Genomic DNA, 21,722 nt, shown 5'->3' on the forward strand with positions numbered 1-21,722 from the left:
CTTACTTCTGCTGTTCTTGCATTATATGAAGTTGCTCCAGTTTAGTCTTATGTTCTGACTCCAATCTATTAAGCATCTCTTTTATGACGGAAATGAAAGAATTGAACTGGTATAATAAGAAATTGATATAGTTATAATGTTTTAAGTGAGCAACAAAGTAATCTAATAAAAAAATTCAACAAGTTATTCATAATATTCTCTATTTTTACCAGAATATGATCCATAGATCTGATGACACAAGAAGAGATTATACATATTTTAGCTCAGAATATCATAGCAAGCTTTTATAGTATCTTTGTACACTGGTGATATTTTAAGTTCAAGAAAACATGTCACAATAAATTTTATATTCTGAGCTGTCTAACAGCTATTACTCAGCAGTCTTAAATAAATTCAACTCCACCAATTATTACACATTGATTTTTTTTAGCTAACCCAAAACTGACGACCTAACATGTGCATATCTGAACACACTCTGCGTGCGTGCGTGCGTGCGTGCATGTTAAGCTGCTTCAGTTGAGTCTGACACTGTGCAACCCCACAGACTGCAGCTCGCCAGCTCCTCTGTCCATGGAATTCAACAGGCAAAAATACTGCAGTGGGTTCCCATGCCCTCCTTCAGGGCACCTTCCCAACCTAGGGATTAAACCCACATCTCTCATCATCTCATCTCATCATCTGCTTGGCAGATGGGTTCTTTACCATTAGCACCACCTGGGAAGCCCACAATCTGTTTAACGATGCATAAAAAATTACTCTTTATTCAGATCATTATAAAAATGACATGTTTGGCTAAAATAAACCTTGTTTTCTAAAAAGCTAGTAGAAATATTATGTATACATAATCTAACTTTCAAATAATTGAAGTTCATAAGAATGCCCAACTCAACGTCTAAACATAGTTCAAGTTTTAGTTAAAATTTAGTTAAATAATTTTTATGGTACTTCAAAGGGTTGGACACGACTGAGCAATTTAACTGAATGACGGAACAAGGCTTTCAATAATCCCTCTTTCTAACTCACATACTCCTTACTTTGAATGCAAAAAGCACTTTCTTCATATACCTCTTCAACACATTTTTCCTTGTTTTACCAATGTTTATATGTAATATATTTATACATTCAATGCCGATAAAAGAGTCAGCAGAATAAAGCACAAAAATATTCCTACCTGGTTGAGATTAAGATTGTTTTCAATACTCAGGGGAATCAGATGAGGCAATACTTTTCCAGCCAGCTGCTCTTTGGTGATTCCCAACTTCTTATGGGTAAATGTACATTTGTAAATACCTGATTTAAAAAAAAAGAATAAAATAAATGTTATAATTCAATACTACAAAATTAATAGAAATCAGAAAAACAATGTAGCTATATAAAATCTCTTGATCATCAGTACAGTTACAAATTTTTCCTTATCAATGCTTTGAAGAAGAATGTTCCTACATATGTATCAGAATGATTTCAGCTTTACTGTCAGTTTAGATTTAATATACCACGACACACTCATCCCATATTCTTTGGCTTAAAACAGTGTAATTGTAAAAGCCTGTATTTTTTTTTGGTAGATATACCCATCTGAATGCAGAATTCCAAAGAATAGTAAGGAGAGATAAGAAAGCCTTCCTAAGTGAACAACGCAAAGAAATAGAGGAAAACAATAGAATGGGAAAGACTAGAGATCTCTTCAAGAAAATTAGAGATACCAAGGGAACATTTCATGCAAAAATGGGCACAATAAAGGACAGAAATGGTATGGACTTCACAGAAGCAGAAGATATTAAGAGGTGAAAAGAATACACAGAAGAACTATACAAAAGACCTTAATGACCCAGATAACCACGATGGTGTTTCACGCACCTAGAGCCAGACATCTTGGGAGTGTGAAGTCAAGTGGGTCTTTGGAAGCATTACTATAAACAAAACTAGTGGAGGTGATGGAATTCCAGCTGAGTTATTTCAAATCCTACAAGACAATGCTGTGAAAGTGCTGCACTCAATATCCCAGCAAATTTGGAAACCTCAGCAGTGGCCACAGGGCTGGAAAAGGTCAGTTTTCATTCCAATCCCAAGAAGAATCCCAAGAGCAATGCCAAAGAATGTTCAAACTACCACACTATTGCACTCATTCCACAGGCTAGCAAAGTAATGCTTAAAATTCTCCAAGCTAGGCTTCAACAGTACATGAACCGAGAACTTCCAGATGTTCAAGCTGGATTTAGAAAAGGCAGAGGAACCAGAGATCAAATTGCCAACAACCGTTGGATCACAGAAAAAGCAAGAGAATTCCAGAAAAAATACTTCTGCTTCATTAACTATGCTAAAGCCTTTGACTGTGTGGATTACAATAAACTGTGGAAAATTCTTCAAGAGATAGGAATACCAGACCGACTACCTGCCTCCTGAGAAATCTGCATCCAGGTCAAGAAGCAACAGTCAGAACTGGACATGGAACAACAGACTGGTTCAAAATTGGGAAAAGAGTATGTCAAGGCTGTATATTGTTACCCTGCTCATTTAACTTCTATGCAGAGTACAATCATGTGAAATGCCAGGCTGGATGAAGCATAAGCTGGGATCAGGATTGCTGGGAGAAATTTCAATAAACTCTGCTAGGCAGATGAGACCACCCTTGTAGCAGAAAGCAAAGAAGAACTAAAGAGCCTCCTGATGAAGGTGAAAGAGGAGAGTGAAAAAGCTGGCTTAAAACTCAACATTCAAAAAAGGACGATCATGGCATCTGGTCCCATCAGTTCATGGCAAATAGATAGGGAAACAATGGAAACAGTGACAGACTTTATTTTTTGGGGCTCCAAAATCACTGCAGATGGTGACTGCAGCCATGAAATTAAAAGACACTTGCTCCTTGGAAGAAAAGCTATGACAAATCTACAGTGTATTAAAAAGCAGAGACATTACTTTGCCAACAAAGGTCCATTTAGTCAAAGCTATGGTTTTTCCCATAGTCATGTATGGATGTGAGAGTTGGACATAAAGATGGCTGAGTGCTGAAGAATTGATGCTTTTGAACTGTGATGTTGCAAAAGACTCTAAAGAGTCCCTTGGACAGCAAGAAGATCAAACCAGTCTATCCTAAAGGAAATCAATCCTGAATATTCATTGGAAGGACTGATGCTGAAGCTGAAGCTCCAATACTTTGGCCACCTAACACAAAGAGCTGCCTCATTAGAAAAGACCCTGATGCTGCTAAAGATTGAAGGCAGGAGGAGAAGGGGATAACAGAGGACAAGATGGTTGGATGGCATCACCAACTCAATGGACATGAGGTTGAGCAAGGTCCAGGAGATGCTGAAGGACAGGAAGCCTGGTGTGTTGCTGTCCATGGGCCGCAAAGAGTCAGACACGACTGAGCAAACGAACAACAACGATAGTCCAGTAAAAGCCTATTCGAATCAGGTAGAGTTCTTACAGTGTAGCAGTAAGGCTACAGAAATGTCTGTATTCTGAACACAAATAAATATATATTTCAGACTATTCACTCAAAAGTGTCTAAGGATAGGTCCTATACCTTTATTCACTTTAACCAATCAGACTCAACATCTCTGAACTTTAATAATTTAACTCCACACAATCCTTCACTGTTGTCTTTCATATTTACTCAACTTTCAAGACCCTGCTGTTATACCTATTTCACAAAGCCTTCATTTGGTAAACTGAGCACATCTGCTCCTGAATCTCTGTATGCTTTCATGGAGTAAGAGTTTTGTATATAATCTAAAGCTTTAGAACACGCCACCTATTATTCTCCAGTTAATGCACACTTCACTTACATACTCAAAGAACTCTGTATGCCCACTAAATGCTTGTTTGCAGAACACTATGCTCATTACTTTCCCTTCAGTTGGTCTCACTGAATTCTCACAAAACTCCTATAATGATATTATTTTACCCTTATGTGACAGACAAAGAAACTTTTCAAAGTCAATCCAGGAACTGGCACAGCCAGAATTGGGGTTAGGGCTCTTTTCACTGTGTCAAACTCCTTGTCAAGAAGACTAATTACCTTGGGCTCAAAAGTTTCATAATGTATCACAAAAATTCTGTGTCTATAGAGGTCCACAACAGATTACTTACTGACCATTCCTATAAATATTTACTGAGGATTTTCTATAAATCAGGCACTATAGTAGGTATTTCAGATACATGGCTGAATAACATAGATTTTCTTCAAAATTAACACAGAACTTCAAGTTTAGTAACTTGTTAATGTTTATGTGATTCTACCGCTAATAGTATAGCAGACCCCAGCATTCCCAGATTGGACTTCAACTATTCATAAACAATTTCAGAGTTTTTTTAATAGAGTGATTTATAATTAGCAGGCTGGCGGACTAGAAGGTGCTATAAGGCTCATAATGCTTTATCACACTTAGCACTGAAAAACATATGCTCGTGTTTTGTTGTTGCTGCTTAGTTGGTAAGTTGTCTTCAACTGTTTTGCGACCCCATGGGCTGTAGCCCACCAGGCTCCTCTCTCCATGGGATTTCCCAGGCAAGAAGACTGGAGCGGGTTGCCACTTCCCTCTCTAGGGAATCTTCCCAACCCAGGGACTGAACCCATGTCTCCTGCATTGGCAGGTGCGTTCTTTACCAGTGGGCCACCATGGAAGCCCTGGGTTCATATTTAAACATATCTAAATTAAGAGCCAACTCTACCACTTTTTAGCTGTATAATCTTGAATAACTTACTTCATTTATCTAAACCTCACGTCCTTATTGTAAAACAGAAATAAAAGTACCAAATCTCATTAGATTTTAGAGAGGACAAAATAAGATAATGCAGAAAAGACTTAGCAGAGTGCCTCTTATAAATCGGGTAACAAATAAACATTAGGTATTACTATTATGATTGGTATCAGCATTTCAAGTAGCTTTGTTTGCCTCTCTTATTTAGTATCATTTTTAGAGGGAAAACTACATGCTATCACGACATTTGTGAAGCTGGGATTCCCAAATGTTTTTATCCCTTTGTAAATGTCAGGTACTACCACTTTTGCTAAAATTAACAGAGAGAAGAGTTATATCATGGCATTTACACCATCATTCTTCAGTTACTGAATGCTGTATACATGAAAAGAGAGCAAAATGGTTTTACAGACTGAGAAGTTTACTTGCATGATTATAAAACAGTAAAGTAGCATCAAATGACATTAAGTTTTCAGCTACCTAAAATTCCCATGAGGACCGCAGGTTCCTTGGATGGAATTTGTTGTAAGAAGGGTAGAATATCATCAAGTACAAACCATTTATCCAAGTATTCCAAAATCTTTCCTAAGCACACTAATGAATTTACACGTACCTATTAAAAGAGGTAAACTGAATTAGTCATTTAAAGTCTTCACAAGCTAGACCAAAATATTTTAAGCATTGAGTATAATCTTCATATATGTTAAAATCTCAAAAATGAAAGAAAAGTTAAAAGCTCTCATCCTTTATTAATGTAGAAAATTCACATATTTATAAATTCCCCTGATTTGTTTCAGAAAATTTATGATTGCTTTACTAGGATACTAAGTAGCTAAAGGCAAAGAATGATTTTAATTTCATGTCATTTTAAATAAAGTAATTAGGATTTGAGAAGCTTTACTATATTTTTGCTTGCTAAGAATATTTTCTTGAGGTCATCTGAACTATAAAAAGGACTATATTCTCCCATCAAATGATTAATTTTACTGGGCCTCTAGTATTTTTCTCTAATTCATGTTCAAGTCATTCTTAAATATTTTAACAATATGTGGAAATTCTATCTGCCTTACCTGAAATTTTATATTTCTAAATATATTTTTAATATAGTCACAAACACCTGGTATTTAGGAGCTCTTTTATCAAAATTTTATCTATGTCTCTTGACTAGTTTGATAAATATTTCACACCCTACTTTCTTCGCTACAATTTGTTAAGATAGAATACTTTGAATCAGGATCATCATATCAATAAAACTATTTTTTTTAATGTAAACTAAAAAAAACAGAAAACAATTTAGGTGGTTAAAAAAAATAAATTGTGGCTTAAAGCAAAAGAGGATTAAGAAAAAAATTACTCAAATTTTCTATTGAAGCACTAACAGACAGGGAGTAATGTCAGGGATGGAATACTATAAAATTATATATGTAGGCAAACTACAGCTATTGTTCACTTTCACTGTGCTATTTATAGGTTACTTAGAGCCAGGATGAAATATATGAACAAACTGTAAAAAGATTACTAAACAATAAGAAAATTACTAAGCCAATGAGAAGTGAGAGACAAATAAAAATATGTAATTACTTACAGCAAGGGAAGATGTTTGCAGACATGCATTCTTAATTCTTGGTATCAAAGCATTTTTCATGGATGGGTAGTCTATAAGATTTGCAAAGGTTGGAATGATGTTTAGACAGAGTTCCTATTAATAAAATAAACTGGATCAATCTCAGAGAAACACATATTAAAAAGCATTTTGTATTTACATGGTTAATTTTGTCACATAGTTTGAAATAAACTCTTATCTATCATTTGATCCTTACAATGGCTATTTGAAAGAAAAATACTTATTATCAATTTTCTACTTTACAGATGAGAAAACAGGCTCAGAAGACCTCACTCAAATTCATGCTACGTCATACAACTAGCATATATACCAAAATCTCCTGATAACATTCCTAATTTATTTCTCTGAAAACACAATTCATTTAATTTTAAAAATAGGAACATCTTAAAAAAAGGAAGTAACATCTAAGTTTTGCTATCTCTCACGAGAGAAAAATCAAATATTATACCAATACATGTAAAACTATTCCTCCTAAATAATGAATTTCTTAGCTATTACAATATCCATATGATGGAATATAATACAAACATTTTAAAATATACATTCAAAAGACTATTTAATAATATCAAGGATAAATGTAATAAGACACTATTATATCATTCCAATTTTTAAAACATGTATTTGTCTACAGACTTAGGAAAAAGAACTAGAAGGATCTATCTGGAAATGTTAACTGAACTGTGGGCACCTCTGAGAGAGGATTTAAATTTCCTTTATATTGATATTTTCAAATGTTTCTAAAATCTGAAACCAAAGCAAATATAATGGATAGAAATAGGAAAAGTCATTTAAAACATTCTTGTTAACTAATGCTATGCCACAGTGTAAATGACTGGAACTGGGAACTCTGAATATAATAGAGGAAAGGAAGGATGGTGGAGGATTAAATGAGATAAGAAAAAGAACAGGAAATGGCTTGAGAAAAAAACTGGCTGCAGAACCCACATCTCAGATATCTTATGAGGCAGAATGATTCTTGTAGGAAAACACAAAAGAGATTACTGAAGAAAATGGAGGTATAAATGTGTATCAGAGAAGGAGTTACTGATGCTATCTGGCAAACAAAGATATACTTATTTGTAGTTAGCAGATAGAAATGAATTAATCACTAAGAATCTGATATCAGAATTTTGGCAAATATTTTATCTACTTAAACTTATTCCCAGATTTCCAAAAGGCAGACAGAAAGAAGAGAGTTAATATTAATACACATTCAGAAGTATAATGATTAAGCAGGTGACATAATTTGAAGATAAGAAATACAAACTACATTTAAGGGACTATTTTTCCACAGTTGGTAGAGGAGAATGAGCAAGGCTGAGCAGTCAGTGAGACACTGTGCTCCTGTTACCAGAGGGGAACAGTAAAGTTCAGTCTTTAATTCATTTGAGACAGACTGGACTGAACACGCAATATATGCACTATGCCATACAATCTAGGAGTAGGTTATAAAGAGGCAAATGCCTAAATCACTTAGCTAAAGGAGGGGAGAGCTCTCTCCATAAGAGGAGACCTAAGAACAGGGAACTGAAAAAATAAAAGGAAGTCCAATTAGCGTGTTTGCAGCAACTTCTGCCTTTTATGTTCTATTTTCTCTATTATCAGTGGTGGGGAGGGGAGAATGAACACAAGTTCTCCATGTAATTTTAAAGGTAAATAATTTTAAAAACTGGTTCTCATTTATCAATGCTTCTAATGATCCTAACTTTTCTAAACCATCTTTTAATTTTCCAAATGTTTTTCTAAACTCTCTTTAGCCTCTTAATGTTCATAGTTCCAATCAAACTTCACTTTCAAAATACCACTCCAAAAATGAATTTCACAAGTTACTTCCTAGCCTTCTTACTTGTAGGAGGCATGAGGAAAGGACTTTTGTTTCATGCTCTTACTCCCTCTCCCAAAGCTTAGACAGGTTTTAACTTCATCAGACTCTTACCAAGCAATGCTGATACTAGTTAATTGGACTGGTGACTAAACACTTCTATTGAAATGACATCAGAAATGCTGGTGTCTAAAACCTGGCAAAGTTGCACAGGTCCATTTGAATTCTATATTAATTATTTTAGTAAAATACTGGCTGATAACTTATTCGCCGAACTAACCCCCTTATGAAGAAAAGACTTGCCTGGTGGCTCAGACAGTAAAGCGTCCGCTTACAATGCGGGAGACCTGGGTTCGATCCCTGGGTGGGGAAGATCCTCTGGAGAAGGATATGGCAACCCATTCCAGTATTCTTGCCTGGAAGATCCCATGGACGGAGGAGCCTGGTAGGCTACAGTCCATGGGGTCGCGGAGTTGGACACAACTGAGCGACTTCACTTTATGAAGAAAAATGACTTTACGTCACTTTACCTTCCCTTTCCTCCCTAATCTCGCTGACTATATAATCAAGTTGGCTACACAGGGCCTGTGGGAATGTTTCAAGCTATAATTCACAATTCCTTTGGAAAGTGCCAAAAAGTAATAGTAGAGTGAAAAGGCTGGCTTAAAGCTCAACATTCAGAAAACTAAGATCATGGCATCCAGTCCCATCACTTCATGGGAAATAGATGGGGAAACAGTGGAAACAATGGCTGACTTTATTTTTCTGGGCTCCAAAATCACTGCAGATGGAGACTGCAGCCATGAAATTAAAAGACGCTTACTCCTTGGAAGGAAAGTTATGACCAACCTAGATAGCATATTAAAAAGCAGAGACACTGCTTTGTCAACAAAGGTCCGTCTAGTCAAGGCTATGGTTTTTCCAGTGGTCATGTATGGATGTGAGAATTGGACTATAAAGAAAGCTGAGTGCCAAAGAATTGATGCTTTTGAACTGTGGTGTTGGAGAAGACTCCCGAGAGTCTCTTGGACTGCAAGGAGATCCAACCAGTCCATCCTAAAGGAGATCAGTCCTGGGTGTTCATTGGAAGGACTGATGCTGAAGCTGAAACTCCAGTACTCTGGCCACCTGATGCGAAGAGCTGACTCATTTGAAAAGACCCTGATGCTGGGAAAGACTGAAGGCAGGAAGAGAAGAGGATGACAGAGGATGAGATGGTTGGATGGCATCACCGACTCAATGGACATGGGTTTGAGTAGACTCTGGGAGTTGGTGATAGACAGGGAGGTCTGGCATGCTGCGGTTCACGGGGTCGCAAAGAGTCAGACACGACTGAGCAACTGAACTAAACTGAAGTACACCTTTCCCAATCATTCCATGTCATTTGGATAAAGGAAGTAAGAAATGACGTTATAAGGAAAAATTTTAAAATCAACTTTGCAATTTTGAATAATATAAAAGACCTCAGATAAAGACTGAAGTGAATCAAAAAAGTGACCATATAGGTATGGTATTAGGTTCACATAAAAAAAAAAAAAAAAAGCTAGGTCACCAACTTATAAAAATTAAACTTCTATTTTTTCTTTACTAGAATCTCTACACTGGCAAAGAGAGTATAAACTTTTAAATATGAAACCTTTTATTCAGTGAGATGTTCTTTCCATAGTAGAGAAGAAAAAAGCTCAAACTAAATTATACTTTTAATAGCAACCCAAACTTTTTTTTCCAGATAATCCACAGAACCAAAATTTTAGTAGCAAAGAACATTTGGCACAGTATGCGATGAACCAGAAGTTTGGCAAAGTATGCAATGTTTTAAAGCACTCTGTAACATGAATGCATGACTTTTCATGCATTAGGGATGCTCACACTAAATTATTATCTGCTTTTCTACCTACCTGCTATACAAATTAACTTCAATTCAAAAGCAACATTTCTGAACAGAAGGCTGAGTTACCAAGCATGAAAATCATGAGTATGGGGAGCGCCTGCTTAGCGCTTTCATAAGAAAAAGGCACACACACGTTTGCCATGTCCATTCATATGGTAATTACTCATTTAGCAGAAGGTATATAGCGATCCAAACTACAATAAATCAAACCTTCCAGAATAGTACGTTTCTGATAAGTAAAAACAACAATAAATCATTTTACTTTATTAATACTGGTATTCATCAATTGATTCTTCAAATTAGTTAGGAGTGGATATACTTTAAAAGTACATAATGAAATTCACGAACTCATTAATATGTATTACTGAGCTTTATATAAAAATTTTATGACAAACTTAAAAGGTACTTTACTTCTGTCTTTTGCTTTACTAATCAAAATCATCATTAAAATAAAAAAACTGAATATTATACCTGGATCTGAATGGAGGGAGCCTCTAGGGCTCTGTAAACCATTGGCAGGACACTGTTCTTTATCTCGTCAGGAGGAGTTTTGGTTAGTAGCAGATCCATTTTTTGGAGGAAGATTAATAAAATCTGTGTATATAAGGGGAACAATGTATCAAAGTCTAGAATTTTTATGCCACTTTACATATGCCAAAATTTAAAGTTGCTTCAAAAGAATAAGTTATGTATTTTGACACTTACCATGTTGCTAGCCTGAAGGCATGGAAGACAAAAACATATAAATCAAGTCTCTTATGTTTCTAGAAGCACAATATTTAACATCTGTTCTTGGTTTAAATATTTAAATAAAAGCTAATTTCCTAACTCTCACATATCTTCAGTAATATATCACTCACCCACAAGTACCAACTATCTAGAAAGCTACTGGGTAAAAAACAAAAGTCTGGGGGCAGCAAAGTCAGACGTCTCAAAGAAGTAATTCCATCACTTGGCTTCTATGAAGGTCAAAACAAGAAAAGGTACAGAACTGAAAAGGACTGTCAGGAAAAATTCTAGAGAGAAACATCTTCAGTTGTCCCTGATCATTTGTCTGCCACCATATAGCTAAGTGACAGGAACACACCATCCCTTCTATTTATGCAGACTAGAAGGGATTTTTAGCTAGACTAGTAAGGGGGGAAAATGCAAAGAATGAAGGCAAATAAGTGCTCAGAGGATAGACCCCTTAGGCTCCTGTCTGACGAACGAGTTGGAGGACATGCAACCCCACTGCTTTTCTTCCTGACACGTGGGCCATGTTTGGAGAACTCTGCTTCAAACCCTACAGTTCCCTCACCTGCCCCTTTCTCAGGCAGAGGAACTCTTGCCTGACTACCACAGACTTCCTTCTGTTTCCCTCCTTTCAAGGGAAGGACCACAAACATCCTGTCATTAAACCGTTAAATAAGGTAATCAACAGTTTACCAATAAGCTACTGCCATGTAGTATCAGAAACTTAGTAATATTTACCATGTGCTAGAAAATTTCAATTAATTTCAACAACTCCTTTCACTTCAGAAATGACCAAAATAGAAGCTGTAAGAGAGTAATGACTTGTCCAAGGAGATGAAGGTGGCCAGATTCTAATTGAAGTATGGGACCCTACTGCTCCCTTAAATCCAAGTGCACCTTGAATCTGGGGAATAAATATTTTAATAGTCTATATCAGACTCTAATTAAATTTTCTCTTAACAATACACATATTACTCCCATGGTGCTGGAAGCATTTTCCCTCTTCTAGTGAAACTATTTATTATCAATAAAATAAAGGGAACTGACACAAACCATATATAAATTAAAGATTCAACAACAAAGCAGAAAAACAGAAATATTTAAAAGTGAAGGAGAAAAATAAATATTTATTTTACTAAACCTGTAACTTTCAGTAAGGCCAATGGGAATAATATAACACATGTAAAACCTCACTACAATTTAGCTGAGATAGTAACTCGTTGACAGCTATAGACATTTACTTGCAAAGTTCAACTATTAACTTTAGGAATGGTTCACTTCAAGCATATGAAAAATAGCTTCTGACTATTGGAAAAGCAAATCTCTCATATTTACCTCAATTTTTAAAAAGCCAGATATCCTTCCTTTTGTTTTCAGTGATAGTTATCATTGACTAAGACCACTAAATAACTGCAGATAAACAGGAAAAAATATCTACATACATACCTGGATTGGCTCCTGCTGTTTAAAGACAGGCCCAAGTTCAGGCAGAATTAACTTAACATATTCTTCTTTGGTACATTCTTCAGCAATGAGTAGAACATTGGGCAAAACAAAAGGTACCATGTCAGGGTTTACAAATTCTGAAGTCAAACAAGGCAAAATTCTCTGCACAATCACACGCTGAAAGGCAAAAATGTTTTCTTAAAATTAAACTTTGTATCAGGTCTTTAGTATTAACATTGAAGTTAAGCATCTAACACCTCCAATCCTTTTGGGTAAAGTGACTATATAATTGATAGTTGAAACTGGGACACTTTTGAGAATAAAATATTACTACTGCTAATTATGCCAGGACAAAAGACATAACCTGGGAACATTACAGAAAAAGGGGGATATATGGTCACTCTTTAGGAAATCTTTCCTAATTAGTCTTCATTAATATAGTTCTCCTCTTAATTTCTTCATTACTTGTGATTCATATCCCATAGTGTAAATTATTGTTTCGTGCATGTTAACTCCATCTACATTTACTAAAAGGGCCTTGAAAACAAGGACAATATTTTGTTTCCCATTTATTCTCCAGGGCGTCTGGGTAAAGGGCTACACAAACAGTATATAACCAATGAGTATCTGATAGATTAAACACTGGAATTATTTTTACAAAGGAATTAACTAGTTTTCCAGAGAGTGGCTTTTTTAGCATTCATTAATATTTTTAGACCATGTTATCCTCACAATTTACTAAGACAGGAAGGAAGAATAGAGGAACTGGAGAGACTAGTATCATACTGAAGTAACCCCTTAACTGCTAGTGAGACAGTGATTTCCATGACAGTTTACAACTTCTCTTCTGATGTTTAATGTCCAAGTGCTGACAGAATGTGGTCCACTGGAGAAGACAATAGCAAACCACTTCAGTATTCTTGCCTTGAGGACCCTATGAACAGTATAAAAAGGCAAAAAGATAGGACACTGAAAGATGAACTCCCCAGGGTGGTAGGTGCCCAATATGCTACTGGAGATCAGTGGAGAAATAACTCCAGAAAGAATGAAGGGATGGAGCCAAAGCAAAAATAATACCCAGCTGTGGATGTGACTGGTGATGGAAACAAGTTCCGATGCTATAAGAGCAATATTGCATAGGAACCTGGAATGTTGGGTCCATGAATCAAGGCAAATAGGAAGTGGTCAAACAGGAGATGGCAAGAGTCAATGTTGACATCCTAGGTATCAGCAAACTAAAATTGACTGGAATGGGTGAATTTAACTCAGATGACCATTATATTTACTACTGTGGGCAGGAATCCCTTAAAGAAATGGAGTAGCCATCACAGTCACCAAAGAGTCCGAACTGCAGTACTTGGATGCAATCCCCAAAACGACAGAATGATCTCTGTTCGTTGCCAAGGCAAACCATTCAATATCATAGTAATCCAAGTCTACGCCTCGACCAGTAACGCTGAAGAAGCTGAACGGTTCTATGAAGACCTACAAGACCTTTTAGAACTAACACCCAAAAAAGATGTCCTTTTCTTTATAGGGGCCTGGAATGCAATAGTAGGAAGTCAAGAAATACCTGGAGTAACAAATTTGGACTTGGAATACAGAATTAGCTTAGGGCAAAGGCTAATAAGAGTTTTGCCAAGAGAACCCACGGGTCATAGCAAACACCCTCTTCCAACAACACAAGAGAAGACTCTACACATGGACATCACCAGAAGGTCAACACCGAAATCAGACTGATTATATTCTTTGCAGCCAAAGATGGAGAAGCTCTACACAGTCACCAAAAACAAGACCAGGAGCTGACTATGGCTCAGATCATGAACTCCTTATTGCCAAATACAGACTTAAATTGAGGAAAGTGGGGAAATCCCTTATGATTATACAGTGGAAATAAGAAATAGATTCAAGTGATTAGATCTGATAGACAGAGTGCCTGATGAACTATGGACGGAGGTTGGTGACACTGTACAGGAGACAGGGTTCAAGACCATCCCCAAGAAAAAGAAATGCAAAAAAGCAAAATGGCTGTCTGAGGAGGACTTACAAATAGCTGTGAAAAGAAGAGAAGCCAAAAGCAAAGGAGCAAAGGAAAGATATACCCATTTGAATAAAGAGTTCCAAAGAATAGCCAGGAGAGATAAGAAAGCCTTCCTCAGCGATCAATGCAAAGAAATAGAGGAAAACAACAGAATAGGAAAGACTAGCGATCTCTTCAAGAAAATTAGTTACCAAGGGAAAATTTCATGCAAAGATGAGCAAAATATAGGAAAGAAATGGTATGGACCTAACAGAAGCAGAAGATATTAAGAAGAGGTGGCAAGAATACACAGAAGAACTATACAAAAAAGATCTTCATGACCCAGATCATCACAATGGTGTGATCACTCACCTAGAGGCAGACATCCTGGAATGGGAAGTCAAGTGGGCCTAAGCATCACTACGAACAAAGGTAGTGGAGGTGATGGAATTCCAGCTGAGCTATTTCAAATCCTCAGAGACGATGCTGTCAAAGTGCTGCACTCAATATGCCAGCAAATTTGTAAAACTCAGCACTGGCCACAGGACTGGAAAGGGTCAGTTTTTATTCCAATCCCAAAGAAAGGCAATGCCAAAGAATGCTCAAACTACTGCACAATTGCACTCATCTCACACGCTAGTAAAGTAATGCTGAAAATTCTCCAAGCCAGGCTTCAGCAGTATGTGAACCGAGAACTTCCAGATGTTCAAGCTGGTTTTAGAAAAAGCAGAGGAACCAGAGATCAAATTGCCAACATTCATTGGATCATTGGAAAAGCAAGAGAGTTCCAGAATAACGTCTATTTTGCTTTATTGACTATGCCAGAGCCTTTGACTGTGTGGATCACAATAAGCCGTGGAAAATTCTGAAAGAGATGGGAATACCAGACCACCTGACCTGCCTCTCGAGAAACCTGTATGCAGGTCAGGAAGTAACAGTTAGAACTGGACATGGAACAACAGACTCGTTCCAAATAGGAAAAGGAGTACGTCAATTGTATATTGTCACCCTGCTAATTTAATTTATATGCAGAGTACATCATGAGAAATGCTGGGCTGGATGAAGCACAGGCTGGAATCAAGATTGCCGGGAGGAATATCAATAACCTCAGATATGCAGTTGACATCACCCTTATGGCAGAAAGTGAAGAAGAATTAAAGAGCCTCTTGATGAGAGTGAAAGAGGAGAGTGAAAAAGCTGGCTTAAAGCTCAACATTCAGAAAACTAAGATCATAGCATCTGGGCCCATCACTTCATGGCAAATAGATGGGGAATCAGTGAAAACAGCATCAGACTTTATTTTTCTGGGCTCCAAGATCACTGCAGATGGTGACTGCAGCCATGAAATTAAAAGATGCTTACTCCTTGGAAGGAAAGTTATGACCAACCTAGACAGCATATTAAAAAGCAGCGACATTACTTTGTCAACAAAGGTCCGTCTAGTCAAGGCTATGGTTTTTCCAGTGGTCATGTATGGATGTGAGAGTTGGACTGTGAAGAAAGCTGAGCACCAAAAAATTTATGCTTTTGAACTGTGGTGTTGGAGAAGACTCTTGAGAGTCCCCTGGACTGCAAGGAGATCCAACCAGTCCACTCTAAAGGAAATCAGTCCTGGGTGTTCATTGGAAGGACTGATGCTGAAGCTGAAACTCCAATATTTTGGCTACCTGATTTGAAAAGACCCTGATGCTGGGAAAGATTGAAGGCAGGAGGAGAAGGGGATGACAGAGGATGAGATGGTTAGATGGCATCACCAATTCAACGGACATGAGTTTAGGTAGACTCTGGGAATTGGTGATGGACAGGGAGGCCTGGCGTGCTGTGGTTCATGGGGTCGCAAAGAGTCGACACGACTGAGCGACTGAACTGATCTGAACTGAACTCTTCTAATTTTTTTATCCTATTTAATTATTCTTCCACCATGTGAAAAAGATCCACTAAACTTTCATGACTTCAGTGGGTAGCCTTTTGGACATTTATGTACCCTTGGCAAGTTACATTTTGGGGGGAAGTGTTATTATAGTGAAGTCAAAGTAAATTTTAAACACTAAGCTCCTGACTACTAACAAACTGATCAACCACAAACCTTAGGCTTCCCTGGTGGCCCCAGTGAAAAGAACCCAATTACCAAGGTAGGAAATATGAGTTTGATCCCTGAAGCAGAAAGATCCCACATGCTGCAGAGCAACTAAGCCCTTGCACCACATCTATTGAGCCTGTACTCTGTAACAAGAGAAGCCCCCGCAATGGGAAACCTGTGCATCACAACTAGAGAGTAGCCCCTGCTTGCCACAACTGGAGAAAAGCCCATGCAGCAACAAAGACCCAGCAGAGCCAAAAATCCGTACATACAACTCCCCTCTCTGCAAACAAGTGGAAGACAGCATATAATGAAACATAAAGAAGGGACCGTTTATTTAAAAAACAACAACAAACCTTAGGCAGTTTTGGCAGAACCTTTGGCAGTCCTTTGAAAAACTGTGACTTCTGAAGGTTATCCCTTTGGAATAACGTATCAAAATATTGCAGTGTTACTGCACCAACATCATCAAAGAAGGGAATCTAAAAACAGAGAAGTAAAATTATTTTGACAAATATTGAAATACTTCTCATATGTGAAACTGACACAGTATGGTGAAAAAACAATAGTCAGAAACATTTAGCAAAATGCTAAAGACAACTTAATGAAAATTCTAATTGTAAAAATCAGAATAAGAAATAATAAATTACTCCTCTTTTTGAAGTCAATTTTTCAGAATCAGAATCTGAACTGGCTACACAATAACATTAACTTTACATAACTAGTAAAATATTCAAAGAGTAACTAAAATATCATGAGGCCATGAACAGTACCACTTATTAAAATCCATGCTTATATGAGTGAATTAAGAGGATTATGAACTCTTAGCATGTCTAGAACTTCTGCACGCCCAACTGTAACTATCATGTCTCTTTGAAATCTTAACTTTATATTAGAGCACTTATATCATAAATTGTTTAATTCCTTAAGATTAAAGAACACTGAATATTTAATACATTCACAAATATAGACATTATCCAGGGACTATATAGTAAATCTTCAGAAGTATTTAATCAACTTTAACTCATTCTTTGTCCCTCCATCTAAGGCAGGAATTAATATATACTCACCTTTGTCATTTGATCTGCATCTGGTCTTACAGTTGGAGTTACATTTAACAGTAGTTTTACATGTTCACGGACTTCTTCAGGTATATTTGTAAGTGAACTAGATCCTAAACGACTCAACTGTTCAAGAGTGATAATGTTAAATATGAATATAAAATATTCAGAAGATATACATTTATATTGTGAACAGTCCATTTAAATCTTTTTGAAATTTACTAAAAATATTTTTAGATCGAACAAACTGCTGTTGCAAGATAACTAAAATATGTCTTTTAATACCTGAAATTGTCTCTATTCCTAAAGCAAAATGCCCAGTATTTTAGGCCATATTTAAATTTTCACTCTAGTAAATAAATGCCATGATTAAAGTTGTAGTACCAAATATTAATCTTAAGAATTACTTTTGTTATGTTGATTTTATTAGAACAAATATGAGACACTCCTCCCAGTGTAGAGAACTTTCTGAACATGTTTTAGAAAAAAAAACTAAGAAACACTTAATACATTTTTAATGCAAGCAAATATTTAAAGGCAAATACCTGATCCAATTGTCTGCTGAAACTCTTGTAAATATCTTGCTTGTTAACTTCAAATACAGGTTTCCCTTTATTAAATACAGCATACATGACCGTTCCTAAAGAGTACATATCACTGGCTGTTTCACAGGTCACAGAAAGTATATATTCAGGAGCCAAATATTCAGGATTTGGAAGACACAATGATGGTAAATTTGGGTCCCATTCTTTACATGGAAACTTAGGCTATAAAAGGATAGAAAAATGATCACATGGATTAAATTGTCAAATTAAAGCAAACCATTGTCAAGTACTAACAATTGAGTTTTAAATTCATACTCAGTCATGCAAGTAAGAATGTCACCACCACTTTCAATTCTAAATTTCCCCAAATCCCAAAACTACAACATGCATGAAACAAGCTAAGAGATAGAATAAGAACTCCTATAACTTTGAGATTACTGGCACTCTCTTCCAGAAAACAAATTATCTGTATACTATATGATGCATTTTGAACATGGAAAGGTCTAGCCTATGTTTTCTGATACAGGCTTCAAACTTACGAGCTCAAGTAGATTATAGTTGTTTAAAACCTTGTTCTTTCACTAATGAGCTATGTGATTTAGTTAATAGGTTCAAAAGGCTGTTTAAAATTAAACAAATGTATGGAAAACAGGCCCGGCACAATGCCTGAACATGGTATATCTCAACCAATACTAATTCTTTCTGTTTCCCCTAAAAATGTTTACCTATATTATAAATATATTGTAGGTCAAATCATGGTTTCTTTAACAACTACATAGTAAAAACCTGAAATACTGCAGTGTTATCCTAAGTATAAATAGGCAGGTTTCATAATCACTCAGTAACGGGTGCTTTTTAGTCAGAAAAACTGGGTTCAAATCTTAGCTCTACTGCTTACCATCTGCCTAAACTTAAAGCAGGTTAGTTCATTCTATGAGTCTAACTTGCTCATCTGTATTATTCCTATACCTCACCGAGTTGTTGCAAGGATAGTAAGTGAATACACAGGTAGTGTTTAGAAAGAGCTTCAATAAACATTAGCCATGACTGTCACTGCTGTTGTTGCTATCATGCTCCCTAAACAAGATTCTGTGGTTCAATAAGCTGGGGAAACACTGCTAAATTCACAATGTTTGTTCCTGTACGCGACATTCTGAGGGGGAAAAAACCTACCTAACCCAAAAGTGCTCAAATCTGCTTAACTCTAGCACTTTCTCAAGTAACATTACTGCGGAATAAGTGTACTAAATATTTGTAGGTACAATGAACATGAGAAATTTTCTATAAAGCTATAAATTTAAACATACCATAGTACCACAAAGCCTATTTATACACATTTGTCAGACTTCCCAGGTGACGCCAGTGGTAAAGAATCTGCCTGCCAATGTAGGAGACACAAGAGACGCAGGTTCGATCCGTGTCAGGAAGATCCCCTGAAGGAGGAAATGGCAACCCACTCCAGTATTCTTTTCTGAAAATCCCATGGATGGAGGAGCCTGGCATACTGCAGTCCACGGGGTCACAGAGTTAGACACAACTAAGCAACTAAAGCACAGGCTTCTCTGTCCTCTAGTATCTATCTACTCTCAAACCCACGTCCACTGAGTTGGTGATGCCATCCAATCATCTCATCATCTGACATACAAATTCTCTAATCTATTTCAGATGCAATTCAAAAATTTCCAGAGCTTTAAAAAAAAATTAGAAGAATAAAACCTTTATTACCTCTTGTTCAGAAGGATTGGTTGATGATACACAAAAATCAAAGCCCATTATTTTCCAGGCTCCACTTTTATTCAAAATTATATTTTCAGGTGTAATGTTTCCATGAACCATTTTCACACTGCTGTGCAAAAATGACAATCCTTCAGAAACCTGTAAATGGGAATAAAAGATATTTTTACATTCAAGTACATTAATAAATGTCTCATAATAATCAAATTTGCTGCTTCTCCCAATAATAATTTGTACATGTCAGGTTATTAAATTTCATAAATGCAAAAGTGTAGAGAAAGTTGCCAGAGCATTCTAAGCATTAGCAACAAAAACTCCCCAGACAGCAACTACTTATTTAAGTTCCTTTATACATACACAAAAGTAAAAGAAAAGACTTTGTGTCCCAAATCTACTCAGAAGTGAAAGAATCTGGTTTCTGAGTTAACACACAGGAGTAAACTCTAGGAGTTGGTGATGGACAGGGAGGCCTGGCTTGCTGCGATTCATGGGGTCACAAAGAGTCTGACACAACTGAGTGACTGAACTGAAGTGAAATAACAAGAAATACATTCATAAATTTGATTCTAATTCTTAATATTTTTTATACTTATACTCCACATTGAAATTAAATTTTTCTTAGTATTGTGCTCAGTTTTCAAACTGATGTTCACTCATTCTTAATTTGGATTAATATTTGATTATTTTATATTTGTGCCTGAGAGCACCATGGTTATTTGTTAACAAAAAGTGAAGACTGGATTTGAAAGGACAAACCATACCAAGTTTTGGAAAGATGTGAAAAAATACGTAACTTTTATATACTGCAATGGGAATGCTAAATGGTATTACTATTTCTAAAATCGCTTTTCATTTTCTTAGAAGATGAACTATATACATATTGTTTGATTTAGTCATCCCACTCCCTAGTAATTAACCAAGAGAAGTGAAATGAAATGTCCATCAAGAACATGTACATGAATATTCATAGCAGCTTTATTCACAATTGCCCAAAACTGTAAACAACCCAAATGACTGTCAAGGGGTGAATGGACAAGCAAACTATGGCATAGCCATTCTATGGACTACTATTCAGCAATAAAAAGAAGTACTGATACACACAACTATATGAATGAATATCAAAATAATTTGATTGATTTAAAGAAGCCCAGCCAAAAACACAGTACATATTATATGATGTCATTTAAAAAATTCTAGAAAATACAAACTGATTCATAGTGACAGAAAGCAGGTCAGTGGTTTCCTGGGAGAGACAGAAAGGTAGCAAGGAGCAAGAGGTAAGGATTACAATACGTACGAGGAAACTCTGGAGGGTCATGGATACGTACATTATTTTGACTGCAGTGATGGTTCTACCTAGGAACTTAATAGCTATGTATTTTAAAATATGTGTTTACTATATGCTAATTAATTATACCTCAATAAACCTGTTAAAAATAATGAACAAAATTATCTCTGTCCCCAAAACAAAGAATCTACTGTATAAATTTACTCTATAAAGCTGAAGATATTTTAGTAAGTAGGGGAAGGAAATCAGCAAAAGTGGAATGGACTTAAGAGATGCATTCTGAAGATTTAAAACTCAAAAAAATAAAAAAGGAACCACACACTCACCAATCAACAAGTGCTCTTCTCCAAAGGTTACTAATGTTACATTTCATACATTGAAAATACAATTTAAGCCTAAAAATAAACTGTAGAGAAATTCTAGAGCATAGAAATGATTTTTAAATTACTAAAACGATGCAAAGGTTTACATAAAGCAGTTTATATGGCTAAATTTGAAATGGTTATAAAAATACTTTTGAATGAAAATATCCCATCCACACAATGAATAAAAATACATACCTGAAGCAAACCATATTTGGTTTCTACATCATAAAGTTTATAATCCTTAATGTCTGGAGACACAGGGGAAGGTAGATTTTCCCAATTACCCAGAACATTGGCTAAACTGGCAAAAACTGGTTCCGTGCAAAATGCCAAGCAGTCCCTGTTTTAAAAAAAGAAAAGTATGAGTGGTCCTATATGACTACCAAGAAGGCAGACAAGTTTATATT

The 21,722-nt window shown here is 36.2% G+C and overlaps 1 protein-coding gene across 2 annotated transcripts in view; it reads right to left on the reverse strand.

Moving 5' to 3' along the window:
• SCYL2 (SCY1 like pseudokinase 2) overlaps window positions 1-21,722 on the reverse strand; it is a 54,068-nt gene that overhangs the window by 5,709 nt on the left and 26,637 nt on the right. For both annotated transcript variants that reach the window (XM_061125553.1, XM_061125552.1), the window contains exons 4-14: window positions 21,511-21,655; window positions 19,654-19,803; window positions 17,929-18,150; window positions 17,393-17,509; window positions 16,679-16,804; window positions 12,223-12,399; window positions 10,513-10,635; window positions 6,290-6,403; window positions 5,185-5,317; window positions 1,172-1,290; window positions 6-106 (exon numbers count right to left, since the gene is read on the reverse strand). In XM_061125553.1, coding sequence (XP_060981536.1) covers window positions 6-106; window positions 1,172-1,290; window positions 5,185-5,317; window positions 6,290-6,403; window positions 10,513-10,635; window positions 12,223-12,399; window positions 16,679-16,804; window positions 17,393-17,509; window positions 17,929-18,150; window positions 19,654-19,803; window positions 21,511-21,655 — 1,527 coding nt within the window. The remainder of the gene's footprint in view (window positions 1-5; window positions 107-1,171; window positions 1,291-5,184; window positions 5,318-6,289; window positions 6,404-10,512; window positions 10,636-12,222; window positions 12,400-16,678; window positions 16,805-17,392; window positions 17,510-17,928; window positions 18,151-19,653; window positions 19,804-21,510; window positions 21,656-21,722) is intronic.

The sequence above is a fragment of the Dama dama genome, chromosome 22 (genome assembly GCF_033118175.1).
Source record: "Dama dama isolate Ldn47 chromosome 22, ASM3311817v1, whole genome shotgun sequence".
NCBI lineage: Eukaryota > Metazoa > Chordata > Mammalia > Artiodactyla > Cervidae > Dama > Dama dama.